A 14,741-nucleotide genomic window follows, 5' to 3' on the forward strand; every position below is an offset into this window, starting at 1 on the left:
GGTCCAACGACGTGGAATTTGTCTGCTGTGATGCAGTAGTAATGAGTGATAACTTCGTATGCATGCCACAAAACGTAAATGAGACGTTGCAACTGTTTTATACTCGTGGCCGCTGTCGATGTTATGTCACTTCTACGACTCCTCTGCGCGTCTATTTCCTTGCACGTTTGCCTGAGGTTGGTAATGTTCCCTCTTAAGAGAGTGGAAACACGCATCCAACCGGCTGCTTAAATACATAGTAGCAAGCTGCTCATATGATGTGACATGGAACGTTATCTTTATCAGTACGATGATGTCGTTCACGTTATTTGTGATAACTTTTGGGGGAAAGCAGAAGGACAACCCATACTTTGAGTAATGCTTTCAAGTTGTATCTTAATTATATTGGTGATGTTTGAAGATGAAGTTTGAATGTTTTCCAAATGTGCAACTGACGCCTTTAGAAAGAAAACTATGAAATTTTTTGCCTTTATTTATAATAAAAAAGAGGAAGAAGGTGTTGTTAGAAAAACACAAATCATCTTCACAGAAAATGCCGCTACTATTAGTTTTCATTGATCGGTGAAGAGGAGCGAAGCGAACACCACAGAAAGTCCGAAGTCCGGCTTTAGCCACATGTTCGGACTGATAACAGCCATATAAGGGAGAATATCAGTTTTTTGTCGATTGCTATTCCGAGAAAAAGTTCAGTCACTACTAGCGGTGGTCAGATGCGGTCGCAATGAAGAAGTGCAGCAACACCTCGCCCAGGAACAATGAAAAGATTGCTGAAGCTTCATCTCCAGATGAAGACGAACCTTCAAAGGTTGAGGTAGGTAGCTGTGATAATCAGAAAATAATATATTACAGAGTTTCATGCGAATCATCACTACTATTCTAGGGAGAAGTTTTGCTGACGCTGAGAAAAAAAAGACCTCACCGCACCAGAACGTATCACGCCGTACTCACTAAAGGCTTCCTTCAACTATTCACTAGCAGGCAAACCCCGAACTTCAGATACCAAATTGATCTCTCCAAAGAAAGTTGTTTTTTCCTTTAGTGAGCTCAGTATTCGAGTTTCAGCAGAAGGGCACACTGTTTGTTCGTACATCATTTGCATATGGCAAAAACATTTTATGGAGATAACCTTCGTCTACTCTGCAGATTTCTGGATCAGCCAAGCATGTAGTAAAACATAACCATTCGAGAGAAGTAAAGATTGCAACGTCGCCACAATTCTTAGAATTTGGTGATGACGGCAAAACGAGTGACATCATTTCTGATGGACAATAGAAGGATGGTTGCAGTGCAGAGCCGTCACAATTTCAGAGCCGTCACAAGTTTTGAGGTCCAACCATCGATTTTACTGTCTTTAGCGGAGCGTGCTCCCAATATTCTTGCAAAATGCAGTAGAATTAAATCAATACATTAGTAGAACTTTTCGCTGCATTTATCACTGAATTTGTCTATTTAAGAAATTAAGGCGCACTTTCGTCAAAATGATTAAAGTATAAGCAAGAAGTATAGGAAATATTAAAATGCCGGTGGACTCATCGATCACTGAAAATCTGACCACCTTTGCGTGCTTTCGACAGCTAGCTATTGCAGGATAAGGATAAAGGATAAAGCATCCGGCGTAAATCAATCCGCTTAGGAGGTGCCACCACGTTCACTCCAATTCACAGTCGTTTGAAGTTTATGAAGGTTTAACTAGTCTATACAATGTCTTGCAGTCATAGCTGCGATTGTCAGAGTTATTATCTTCCCAGACTAGCGTGGTATCAATTTATCGACCCCAAAGAAACGGAAATTTTGGTTGGTACTAGGGTGGATTTGAACCTCCGATCGATCGCGCAGATATTACTGAACTTCCTACCGACTGCGCTACACCCATCCCCATTGCAGGATACGCTCAATAATCACAGCTTCTTATACCATATCAAATTTAGCGGGGCCTATCGGAAATAATGTCCTCCTGAAGCTGGAAATGGAATGGAAATTTGGTAGACCGGTGGTGGCGTATTCCTTCATGTCAGAACCTAAAACATCTAGCGTATCCCACAGCATTAACAACCGAGCTGACCTACAGATCAAGCTACAAAGGGGTTGGAAGTAAAATAGGGTGCAGCATCCTTGGAAGTTGAACAAAAGAACAAAGAAGTATTATCGATAAGGGAGGAGAGACAAATAAACAGATATCTATGGATTAAGTTGTGAGCTGACTCCAACATTGACTGAAGAATCGCAATGTTTCTTTCCCGGATCATCAAGACTGAGAATGAAGTCGTCAATGTTGGTCGTAAGTGTTGACGACGCCGACGTGCAGGCATAGGATGGGTGCTTGTTTTCGGCCTGCAACCCGAGATAGGATTTTCATAAGTTGTAATCTTATGAAGCTGACGTGTTGAAGACCTGACTTTCGCTTTTACCCGAAATTTCAAGTCACTATCAGAATCTAAGATAAAATTTAAGATTTAAGATTTAAGATTTAAGATTCAAGATTTTGAGAGTAATTCAAGATGCATTTACACAGTTGAGGTAACATGTGCCACTGTCAACGTTAGAATGCAGTGTTATTGCTTGTTGAACAACGAAAAAAAAAGATTTCGTGAACCTGCATCGTCGAATGAAGGGTCGGTGACTCTAACAGCATGTCTGTGTACAGTGTCCTATCTTTGTCATGTATCATTATCACTTTTCATGTAGCACTTCAGTGCTAACAACTAAAAACAGGCCCTTCTTTCGGAAAATACAATGTATTTGCTTTTGCTGTGCTCGCATTGGTGATAATGGAGATAACATGAGATGAATTTTGAAGGAAGGTATGATCGAGTCAAAGCGACATGATGCTAGCTGTAATTGTATAGGTAGCGGTGCGATGGAGCGCAGCGGTCAGGTTCGACAGGGGACCCCTGCTAGCGCCATTCATCCCTGTGGTTCGCGATTTTCCCAGCTCGATCCGAACCGCTGACCCTACCGCGTCGGTTCAAGTGTAGCCGCCTGTGCAACTGCACCGGGCTTCATGTTGGTTTGACCCAACTATACCAAGAAAATCAGGTTTTCTAAAAGAAGAACCACAGTCATGAAACTGGATATTGGTTAGGCTAGTAGGAAAAATTAACCGGAGCTTCTTTTTCTCTAACCCATGTTTTTCTGGAAATGTGGAAGTTCGACTTTCCTTGAATCTTGACATAGAGATTGCAACTTGTCGATAGTCCAATTTAGCAACAGCCAAGATTGTTAACAACTTTATTACGGCTAACGTTTCGGCGTCGTCAACTTCGTCAGAGCCTGTAAAGTCAGATCATTTGTGATATATCTTCTCAAATGCCTTATCCAGAACAAGTCATCATTCCCTAAGATGCTACATCCAAAATCGAAACCAAAAGTGTCTAAAACGTTGTGCTTACCTAGGTAGCCGCGTTGCCCTGATATTAGCGGACCTTCGCATGATGAAATCGCTCCGCTAACACTAATTAGGATGCGACCCGCATGTGACCCCGTAGATCAAAACCCGCAAAGGTCTTGATAGAGAGCCAGCTCGTTGGTCACGGCTATGCATTCTTCCTTTCTATTCATTTCTGGACTTTTAGCGTTAATCCGAAACGCCTCCAATGTTCTGCAGGCTACAATTTCGGGTTCGTACGGTAGGATCGTGGCAGCTATGCAGAAAGGAGCATTTTCATGACATTTTCTGCGATGGGTTCCGAGAGGGGTTGCTGCGTTTGAATGTTTCATCCCATCTAGGTGTTCTTTAATACGAACACAAAGAGGCCGCCCTGTTTCGCCAATATATTCTTCGCCGCATGTTTTGCACGAAATCAAATAAACTACACCAGAGACCATGCAGTAGCCTGCTTTACCAAATGGACATATTACACAGTTTTGAGTCAAGCAAATGCGATCGTACATTCTGTTTCGCATTATCTGCTTCTTGAGATTTGTGGGAGGAATTTCCAGAAATATCACTTGGTCATCGAGACCACAGCTAACCAGACTGGCCCTTATCGCCTTACTCAGGTCGTCGGGTATGAAAGGTAAACAGAAATTGATGTTTTTGGAGTCATCCACCTTGACATAATCTCGCTGCGCAATAAGACCTAGCCTACGAGGTACATCAGCAATGTAACCCTTAGAGGTTGCGATCCGCCGCGCTAGGTTAACCGCATCGATCCGTTCCTGGAAATCAGATTTCGTCCTTACGGCTGTCCTAAACATGTTCCGAATGATTGATTTCTTTGTTTTCCAAGGGTGAGCTGAAAGACAGGGAACTACTATGTTTTTACAACTAGGTTTTCGAAACCATCGTGTCTTCTACTCACCGTTGGACCACTGTATTTCCAAGTTAAGGAAGGACAGCCAATTGTCTTCGGGTTTCTCCCGTGTAAACCGTAAGGGGATTGCTGGTTTAGAAGCTTGAAACAAGTGTCCATCTCGTCTTGAGTGGGACATGTAATGCAACAATCATCGATGTAACGACAGTACAGGAAAGGTTTTGATTCCAGGATGGGTTGTTCTATTTTGGATGTCTTTCTGTCCTGTTTTAGAATGGTTCATATTAGTGCCCGTCAAATGCTCTTTTCGTGAATCGCTTTGACGGCACAGAATCCATGTCTTACTAATGTTTAGGATACGGCCGTTATCTTATTCTACAATATCACTGAAAGGCCTAAAATAGATTCGTTGCACCCCTAACGCAAAAAAAAAACTTTGGAAGTTCAGAGGAGTTCTATATTTGCAGTTCTAAAGCATCTCCTATAGAGTTTATGTCTGTAAAACGTTCTGGCCATAATATGTGATTGGCCAGCTGTTGTGGTAGCGCTCGTAAAAAAGACAAGTGATCGATAACATGTCTCAAACCTTACATCGCAATTCAAATCAATCTTTGATTGTCACAAGAAGGAGTCAAGGTTCTAGGATAGCCCAGAAACGCGACGACGGAGCTTCTGCGCTTCTCTAGGATTAGTGAATTCGATTCTTACGATGATACAACGTAAGAGACGCGTACAACTTACAACCACGACTGTTAGCTTTGTCAAGATTTTCGAGTAAGCTTGTTTAAAGGCTCCACGAATCTGAGGTGGTACGGATTTCAGGTGGAGTGTTCGTATATGGCATAGTAGATTATGGGGAAGAGAGTGATTCCGTCCATTTCTTCATGATTGCTGTAAAAAACGGCCGGAAGATACGGCTTCGGGCGTTCTGGGGCACTTTTCTACAAGGAGTTCGACTGGAACGCGCCACCCCTATGTTGCGCCGCATCTTCCGGGCCGTTTTTTACGGGAATTATGAAGAAATCGATACAATCACCCTCCTCTCCATAATTTACTATCCCTTATAAGAATACTCCACCTGAAATCTACACCACCTCAGATTCGTGGGGTGATGCCTTTAAATGCATACCACGAATCAGAAGTTGTGGGAAAATCCGATAGAGATGTGGTTCTAGATTGTGGGCTGCGTCGAACTGGTGCCGCGCGCAATAACTCCAAGTAAGTTTGTGAAGAAGTATTCGAGACGTTGTGATCCGTTTAATGGCTCCAAAAACTGCATGTGTTAAAGACATCACCCACGAATGTGATGTGGTACGGATTTCATGTGGAGAATTCTTATAAGGGATAGTAGATTATGGAGAGGGTGATTCCGTCCATTTCTTCCTAATTGCCATAAAAAAAAGGCTCGGAAGATTCGTCGCGTGTACAAGGCTGGCGCGCACCAATCGAACTCCTTGTGGAAAATGGCGCGCCGGAGCGCCCGAAGCCGTATCTTCCGGGCCATTTTTTACGGCAGTTAGGGAGAAATGGATGGGATCACCCTCTCTTCATAATCTACGATCCCGTATACGAATACCTGAAATCCAAATGAGTATCGCATATCTATTCCCCTGTACGTTTACGTCTTAATCAGGTTGGTAACTTATTTTTTTTATTGGAAACACGCAGGCAAACAACTGTTTAAGTGGTGGCTAACACTTTAAGAGATTTGACGTGTTGCTTTGTTTTTATCAGCATGTCGACGAAGCCACGTTATTTCATGCTCCCGTGCTAATTATTGAGGATAAATAAGACAACAACTCATACTCCAAACTGTCCCTAAATTGTGGCAGTGTCAAAGGAAATTAAGTGTAAAATTCAAGCCGAATAAAGCAGTGACGTATTTAAGAAGAAAACTATGAAATCATCTTTTCATTTCGTTTTCTGTTTTATCAATGCTTTAATTTCTTCATAAGAAGAACAAAGAAAGAGAAGAAAAGGAAAAATTCGTGAGAAAAAAATGCAAATTTAATCTCTTAAAGAACGTCACCAGTTTGACATAAGCCGAACGTTCATGCTGGCCTACTATATGCAGTCGATGCAATAACTATTGTACCACGAGGGTGTAGCACGTTTCTGGCGAAGGCGTTCTCAGAGTTCCCTCCACAATATGCGAAAAACTTCCCAGAACTCTGTTCCTTTTCATTTTTGTGTTTTCACTATTTCGCCCGTATAATAATACACGATTAAGGTTAAGTGGTACTTTTCAAAGTCTTATCTCGTTAGCTTCATCACTTGTCCTGCTCCTAGGGTGCCACTGAGAATCGAAATTTGCTACTGAACCAGTGACAAACGGTTTTCCCCGTACAAGGACTAGGTTTCACGACGACTGAAACAGGGCGAAGATTAAGTTATGCTGGACAGAAATTCTCCCCGGGGATTTTTAAGATGGCTTTTAAGGAGAATACCATAGATCTCGCTTTAAAGTCACACGAGTCCTTTGAGTGGATGCGCCTGCGCCTCTCATGGTCAAAACATCTAGGTGATTGGTTTAAAGAAGTGTAACAAGATTTTCTGGAAGTTTTGCTGCTCTATGTGTCTGAAAAAATATCATGTTTGCGACGGTTGCCTTTTTTTGGGTGATCTTTACCCCCAAACCAAGGAATTCTTTTATGAGTCGAAGGATTAGTGCTGCTTTTAGTAGTGACATGTTCGAATGTACTTGAATCTCCGACACTGGCCTTTCACGACGGTGTATGAGTTGTAGACCATAACTATTATTGATCGTTGTCAACAGGACACGGACATTTCGGTGTTGTCACCTTCCGCAGAACTTGGAAAACAAAAGCAGAAACGATTCATAATCGGGTCAAAACGACACGAAGTTCGATGTAGTTGGGTAAGGAGCGCTGTGGAGCCAGCGGTTGGACTCAAAATAGCACCGCAGAGTCTATGTGCAGCATAGCGGTTAGCATCGAGAGGAGCGTACAAGAGTCTCCTTTCGCTGCTAACTGCTATGCTCCACCGCCGCTTCGAGCCCAGCCGCCTACTGAAGTGCAACGAGCTGTAGGTAGTTTTAACCTGATCAAATCCTCCCAAACGCAACATCGCCCAATCACTGGTATGCTTTAGGTGGTCATAAATGAAGAGGAGAAATCCATTGTGCTTGGATTCAGGGTAAGTGTATGCCTGAATGTTAGTTCATAGTCTTTGGGAGATCCAGTTTATTTGTGTTGCTTGGTTTATTTTGATTTGTTTATTTTTCAAAATTTCGATCAGAGCACCAACTACTCACTTTGCCGCAGTAGGTTAGGTTCATTCGTGATCGTGGCATGTTGCATGGTTACGAATGTGTCTATCCTGGCGGTACAGTGAGCACTGGCTATGTTTTTTTTTTCAATTCCTTCAACTAAGCATGGAAAAAATCACCTAAGTTCTAAGTTTGATCGAAGAAGTGTTGTTATTGAGGGGAAAAAAAAACAAATCTACCGAACAAACATTTCAGTAAGTGGTGATTTGTGCAGTGAAGGCTAAGCATCTGAGTGTTATATTCATACTTTGTTCAATAAAAATTCGCAAAGGAGGGAAACAACACACAGTCGGCGAATTGAGGTTTTGAGAATACTCATAGGTATTGAGAAATACTGCACATAATGTAATCTTAAGAAGCATTGATTGCCAGTCTTAAAGTTAATCGAAATGTTTGACTTTCAATGAACTTCGACAATGTAGGATAACGTACTGATTTTTAAATAGCTGAACACAAAGTCATTATTAATTAATTTTATTGTCTAAACTTTCGCCTGATCGCCTTCTTTAGAGCCTGAAATGGGCTGTTCAGTTCACAATTTAAGCAACCAGATCTCTTCACAACTAAACAGACAAACTCTAACCTACTTTTTCAACAGATAACGCAGCGACTGCTCGCTCACCTTGGATCGTCTCATCCTCTAGTAGGAGTCGTCTAATATGGACCGCTGACTGATTGATCACGAGAGCGAGTGATTCGAATGTCTCAATTCGGATCAGAAGAGTTATTCGAGATATAATGGGAGTTCCCGCGTCATCGAGAGACATTCGCCACTGCGGTTCATTTTGGTGCTTTTGGCTTGATTCTAAAATGCCTCCAGCGATGTTCGAGCCAATGTTTTGGACTTGTGCGCTAAGATTTGGACTCTGATTTCAAAATCGGTTCATTCATGTTTTCGCTTTCTATGGGCCCTTTGGGTGGGTGTGGCGCAGTCGGTTAGAGGTCCGTTGTAGCCACACGGTCGAGGATTCGAAACCGCCCTAGCGCAAACCAAGCCTTTCATCCCTCCGGGGCCGATAAATTGGTACCAGACTTGTCTGGGAGGATAAAAACACTGACTTGATCATCAGCTGGCCCCCGCAAGTCATTGTATGGGCCAATACGCGTTCCAAAACCTCTACGATTACGAACTCCGGTAAAACGCGTTGGCGCATCCCGTGTGGATTGATACGTCAGTGACTTTGACTTTTGACTTTATGAGCCCTTTAAGGTGTGTACTCCTAGTCAGATTGATCACACCGAATCCAGTCAGGGTGGTGGTGCGGATTTCAGGTGGAGTATTCGTATAAAGGATGGGAGACTACGGAGAGGAGGGTGATTCCGTCCTTTTCTTCCTAATTACCGTAAAAAACGGCCCGGAAGATACGGCTTCATTCGTTTTGGCGCACCATTTTGTACAAGAGGTTCGATTGGAGCGCGCCAGTCTTGTGCGACGCCGCCTCTTCCGGGCCGTTTTTTACGGCAATTAGCAAGAAATGGACGGAATCACCTCCTTCTCCGTAGTCTCCCATTCCGTATACGAATACTCCACCTGAAATCTGCACCACCTCAGATTCGTGGGGTGATGCCTTTAAGCAGCAGGGCTCCTTCGAGTCCACATGAAGGTTCAGAAATGGCACATGTCCACAACTTTTAAAAATTTGCTTACATACTCTGCTCCGTTTCGTACATGTCCTCTCACAGTAATCGTAAACAATTCGTTCTAGTCTCCATTTGTGAACAACAGCTGTGCCTTCGCGTTCCTCCTCACATTTCTAGGAATTTAGCAAGTTTTGCAATACTCGCATTGAAGTTGGTGAATTTTATGGGTAGAGGGTCAGAACTTGTTATCCAGTTTCCACTGATTTCGATCTACAGATCGTTTCAATTTGCTTCCAATTCTGGAGCATCTACGGTTTGAGCTGTGAAGCTAAGAGATAGATTAACGCGGCATTACTCTGATTAACTATTTTCTCTGGTGGAGTATGAAGATACTAGTGGGTTTACAAAATTAAATGTCAGTGACGAATGTTTCCACTGGTGATAATCGCTGATGGGGATTCTGGAGTAAATGACAAGCAATGCCTAGCTTCTAAATGCAGAGATCATAGCGTTGAAAACATATTACACAAAAAACCTGAGGAATCAGAGCACAACTATAACTTCCTTTTCAAACATCTACTGGGATAACTTGTTCATTTTTCTTGTGCTTGATCATCAGCTTATGCAACTGTTTTCACGCCGCATTTAAGGTCGAGTCTCGGGTTCTAACCCCGATAGATCCAAAGGATTTTGAAAAATGGAGAGAAGCAGCATCAAAGCATCAACGTTATCGAAAATCACGCGCAAGGTGAGCGTGTAAAATCCTTAGGAATCTTAGGAATCCTTAGGAACAAGCGAACACTTCGAGACAAAACTTTTACTTCCGTTTACAAAGATAATCGTTTTCTGTTACCGATCAGTGTTTCTTCTCGCTGCGAGCAGGACACGGGCAATAGTTCGCGTCTTCTCCAACTAGCCCATCTTTTCCTGGAGATCCTGGGCTTCCATCGTCGGCGTTTTTACCCGGGAATCCAGGTGGACCTGCAGGCCCAGCAGGACCGGGCGTGCCGTCCTGACCTGGTTCTCCGTTCTTGCCAGGCTCGCCTTGTGGTCCAGGCCATCCTGGAGCTCCTTGCGCTCCTTCCATACCAGGTGCACCGATTATACCATCATGTCCAGGTTGTCCTGGAGCTCCTTCAAGGCCCGGCAAGCCTTTGTTACCTTGATCTCCAGGTGGTCCATCTTCTCCAGGAGCTCCATCTGCTCCATACTCTCCTGTTGGACCTACCACTCCGGGATAACCAGGTTCACCAGGAGGACCTATAGGGCCATCAGGTCCTGGCGGCCCTTGAGGACATTTAACACAACCTCCAGGAATGCTGTGCGTAACTCTGAAAAATGTGGATGGAAAAAACGTGGGTAATTTTTGGAGCTTTAGTGTGGAAACTGACTTACACTAAGGATATTCCACTAGCTCCTGGTTTTCCCGGCTCCCCAGGACTTCCCTGTTCTCCTCGCTTACCAGGGATCCCAGGTGGTCCTTGTGGACCCGCAGGGCAGCCTTGAGAGTCTGCTGCACAGTTGCAGAACGAACCATAAGATCTTTTGTGACGGGCAAAAAGGGAGGCAAAAGATTCGGGAGCATCCGGTTGGAGTCCCTTTGTGTGGAGGATAAGGATGCGGTTCCAGGCGTCATCGGTCATTACCTGTTCGTCGAAAAATCGTACGCAATTCCTCCAACTATTTACCAATGTAAATCTCTCACCTTCATTTCTTGCACTCCAGATATCACTTCGCTTTGCATACTGTCAATTTCTAACACAATCGAGTGAATAGTGAATAGTGAGCAGATCACTGCTCCCAGCGACAACGACGCACCTATAGGTATCCCATAAGGAGTCATTGTCTCCTCCTTTCCTGCAGTGAAGAAGCGGCAATGGACGTGGAACAAAACGGAGAAGGATACTAGTGGCTGCCTCTATCATCGCCTTTTATTCTGAAACACCACCTGTTTTTACTTTGAACTGGAAATCCTCGACGGATTTTTTTTTGAACGTGGAGTCGATCCGGTGTTTCAATCGCACTTCATTACGTACCTTCACTACGACCTACATTAGATACGCACGAAATAAACCCAGTTTCGAATACGTACATTCAGGTCGGCAGAATCACCAAACGTCGAGAAGTCAGTGGAATCGGAAAAGTCAATTCGCACGGCGATGAGCGTAGGCTCCTTCACTACTGCGTATGCATATTTTCTGCTCGTAGATCCTAAACGACCTAATCTGCTGTGTAATATCTATACAAAGGAATTTGCAGAACTGATTTCGAAGATTGGGATACAATAGACATGTGTTTAAAAATGATAGATGACATAGAACGTGAGTTCTTATGACGAGTATCGAATCAAAGGCAGAACAGTTTGAATGCGGCCCCTAGCATTCTCATCGACTACATCGCATTATTGGTTCGCATACACGTTTCCGCAGCTCCTACTTCACATCTCAAGTTTTCTGAAGAAATATTGGTACATTTCACAAATAGTGCGATGTTCTACATTCCCTTTATTTGCTTGATATTGTAATGATCAAAACTTTCTGGACATCGAAAATATGCTCCCATTCATTTTCTGCATTCTTCTTGGATCTCTCCGCAAACTTCCAGTGCTCTCTTCCAGTTTTCCCTTCATCGTAAAAAAAAAGCTGCTGGAAACCGCACTATTTGTAGGATGACCTAACACTTTTGCCCATATTGCGCAGCTATAAAGTAAAAGGCGACAAAAGCGAAGTATTATGCAGCAAAAACTAAAAAACGCGACTGCTAGCCTAACGGAGGCATAAATATACGGGGTATAGATGTCTCAAAAAACTAGGGGTAAGGATGTAGATTACGAGTATGTGCGTGGTCAAAATCGATTCTCCCTAATATTTCTTAAAGGCATCACCTCACGAATCTGAGGTGGTACGGATTTCAAGTGGAGTGTTCGTATACGGGATAGTAGATTATGGTGAGGGGTATGATTCCGGTCATTTCTTCCTAATTGCCGTAAAAAAGCCCGGAAGGTGCGGCGCCGCACAAGGCTGGCGCGCTCCAATCGAACTCGTTGTAGGAAATAGTGCGCCGGAACGCTCGAGGCCGTATCTTCCGACCGTTTTTCACGGCAATTAGGAAGAAATGGATGGAATCACCCCCTCTTCATAATCTACTATCCCTTATACGAATACCCCAAAGGAAATTCTTACCACCCCAGATTCGTGGGGCGATGCCTTCAAAAACGGCTTGGAAAAACCTTCGAGTTCAAATCTTCCAACGAGGCACCTTTCAACGCACCACGCACGCCAGCGAACGGAATCGAACAATCGGTGAGGCTTCTCCAGCAGCCTATTCAAGTGAAACCAATGGATAGGTTGGTAAGGGAACATGCGCACATACAAAAGTACCGCTATGGTGTTGTGGCTCATAGGAGAAAGTGAAACTCTAATGCAGTTTCTCAAACCGTTTTTGAGGACTGTTGGGTTCATACTCGCAATCTACACCCCTAACCCTAGTTTTGAAAGGATCTTAACATCGTCAATTTAGTGATGTCTTTGTCTTTGCTCATTGACGACCAAATGTCCATCGTCGCACAACGTTCAAAAAACAGTCTACGGAACAGATCAAATATTAGACAATCCCTCGTAGAGTATTTTTACGATGCTGCCTCTCAAAATTTCTAAACATCGTCCCACGCGGCAAAAAGGCCCGTATGGCGGCACCGTCGTAAACGTGCTAAGCGAAGCTGTTCCTTGTTTAAATACACTTTTTTTATTGATGATATTGTTAATAGCGGTCTTCAGAAATGCAAGGACTCACGGTTGAGATCCTAGAAAAGGTTACAGTGCTGGCGCAAGAAATGAGAATGGTTGCCAAAGAGTTAGATCAAATTGCTTGTGCAATCCAGGTCATATTTAGTATTCATATTATACCTATCTATCATTGTTATTTACTTATTTATTTATTTAGTGTTCATAGAACATTGTGTTATTCATATTATATACTTACTATTTAATATTATCCACTATCTCCTTTAGAAAGGTGCAAAATTGAAGAAGGATGCTCAGTTCCAGCTCTCGCGATCAATAAATTCTATGCTAGACCGAGATACTGGACCTCAGCATCCTTCAACCACAGCACCCAGGAAAGAATTCTCTACGTCTGTCGAGGATGAATATGGTAGGTATCCACGAGGAGATCTCCCTGTTGCGCCAGAATTAAGTTTGCAGATTGTGGTTTGTCTTCGCATGAATACGATGACGACCTATTCACAGAAGATGCTAAACTAAGTACCCAAACGCTACACTCCCTTCACGCCACTGCAAATGTGGAACAAAGGAAAAAGTGGGCGGATTCCATCTATGAGCTGTTAGAGTCAAAGTGTATTTTCAGCAAAGTTATTTCACATAGTCTAAGGATCTTAGGAAGAGAGAATGTGGGTGAGTTGAAAACCTCTGAACTTTCCATGTGTCAGGAAACTGCCGTACATTCTGTGATTTTGTTTGTTCCGTTGGTAGCAAAGTACAACTTGTGGATTACTGTGAACTTGTGGAAAAAGTTAGTAAAACCTTGGATAGCAGTGTTTGTCACCTTTTAGTTAGATCTTACGGCTTACTCTGCCACTGCAATGAGTAGCAATGCGTATTTCCAGTGAAGCACAACTCTTCTTTATTTCACATTGTGCCTAAAACCATTAGCACATCACAATTAACCACGGAATCATCTAATCTTTTCTTATGAGCCATGTCTTATAAACATGTCCTCAAATTATCATGTTACTTGTCTTTTTTAAGTCGAAGGAAGCATACCGCAAAATTGACAACGTTGGCATCTCTCCACGTCAAGATAGGGTTAGAAGGTGACGAGTATTAGTGCAAGTACCATCATCCCCCCTAAGTACGCTTAAAAACGGCCCGGGGAACTATCCCGATGAAGTCGAATTTTCCTACTCGCCACCTACTAACGTGCCACATGTGCGAGTGCACGAAAATGCGTCGCGTCTCCCTGCGATGGAAGAAGCAGCGTAAGAAGCTCACTGCTGGTCCTCCCGTTCGCAGGCACGGTACGTATGCCTGCGTCCACATACGCGGCATGTTGTTGGGTGCCTCGTAGTAGAATTCAAGGCTGTTTTTTTAGGACAGTCAGGAGAACTGAGCTCGATCGCGTCCATGCTCGCGATCTATACTCCCAACCCTATCCTTTCTTAGAGAAGCCAGCGCCGTCAATATCGTGATATGCTGGACTTATGCTGGACTATTTCAGCACACCCACTATTTACCGTTTGGCCACTTTGCATGCTTTCTTCGAGTTGATTCCCATAGCTCTCTCGCCAAATGTATTGTAAACGTCTAGACTTTCGTACTATTTAAAGTAGCGGTTAAGCTCGTACCTTGTGCCACGCGGTTACGAAAACGACACTCAACCACCCAACGCAATCAACCATTCATTACCTCAAACTTGGGTAATTAAACCCCCATAAAAATCAACCAAAAAATGTACAAGAGAGAAAAGAACAAAAATGGAATTATTATATAAAAAAAAGACAATGAAACAAAGAAGCCTCACTGGAGGCTTAAGAAGGTCTGCAGGGCGGGTGCGCAGCACTGTTTTTTAGATGAGAGAGGAGATAAGCTGCGCACCCGTCC

The 14,741-nt window shown here is 43.3% G+C and overlaps 4 protein-coding genes across 6 annotated transcripts; 2 read left to right on the top strand and 2 right to left on the bottom strand.

The window, feature by feature from the left end:
* Positions 1-3,486: 3,486 nt before the first annotated feature.
* RB195_018294 (uncharacterized protein) lies at positions 3,487-4,197 on the bottom strand (the record flags this gene model as incomplete). Its single annotated transcript, XM_064185659.1, has 1 exon — positions 3,487-4,197. The coding sequence occupies one exon, from the start codon at positions 4,195-4,197 to the stop codon at positions 3,487-3,489; it is 711 nt and encodes a 236-aa protein (XP_064041540.1).
* A 2,987-nt stretch (positions 4,198-7,184) lies between these two features.
* On the top strand, positions 7,185-9,962 carry RB195_018295 (uncharacterized protein; the record flags this gene model as incomplete). The annotated part of the gene is made up of 4 exons (XM_064185660.1): positions 7,185-7,298; positions 7,365-7,409; positions 9,774-9,871; positions 9,959-9,962. The coding sequence occupies 4 exons, from the start codon at positions 7,185-7,187 to the stop codon at positions 9,960-9,962; spliced, it is 261 nt and encodes an 86-aa protein (XP_064041541.1).
* Positions 9,963-9,979: 17 nt separating this feature from the next.
* RB195_018296 (uncharacterized protein) lies at positions 9,980-11,217 on the bottom strand (the record flags this gene model as incomplete). Of its 2 annotated transcripts, XM_064185661.1 has the most annotated exons (4): positions 9,980-10,454; positions 10,519-10,769; positions 10,829-10,980; positions 11,160-11,217. In XM_064185661.1, the coding sequence occupies 4 exons, from the start codon at positions 11,215-11,217 to the stop codon at positions 9,980-9,982; spliced, it is 936 nt and encodes a 311-aa protein (XP_064041542.1). The 2 variants fall into 2 exon arrangements, with proteins under 2 accessions (XP_064041542.1, XP_013303803.1); XM_013448349.2 differs by lacking the exons at positions 10,829-10,980; positions 11,160-11,217 and having other exon boundaries at positions 10,519-10,766.
* Positions 11,218-11,282: 65 nt separating this feature from the next.
* On the top strand, positions 11,283-14,329 carry RB195_018297 (uncharacterized protein; the record flags this gene model as incomplete). 2 transcript variants are annotated; one of them, XM_064185663.1, is made up of 7 exons in its annotated part: positions 11,283-11,308; positions 11,383-11,444; positions 12,900-13,003; positions 13,134-13,275; positions 13,326-13,440; positions 13,489-13,653; positions 14,233-14,329. In XM_064185663.1, the coding sequence occupies 7 exons, from the start codon at positions 11,283-11,285 to the stop codon at positions 14,327-14,329; spliced, it is 711 nt and encodes a 236-aa protein (XP_064041543.1). The 2 variants fall into 2 exon arrangements, with proteins under 2 accessions (XP_064041543.1, XP_064041544.1); XM_064185662.1 differs by having other exon boundaries at positions 13,489-13,535; positions 14,233-14,303.
* Positions 14,330-14,741: the final 412 nt, after the last annotated feature.

Source organism: Necator americanus, chromosome II (assembly GCF_031761385.1).
Source record: "Necator americanus strain Aroian chromosome II, whole genome shotgun sequence".
Lineage (NCBI taxonomy): Eukaryota > Metazoa > Nematoda > Chromadorea > Rhabditida > Ancylostomatidae > Necator > Necator americanus.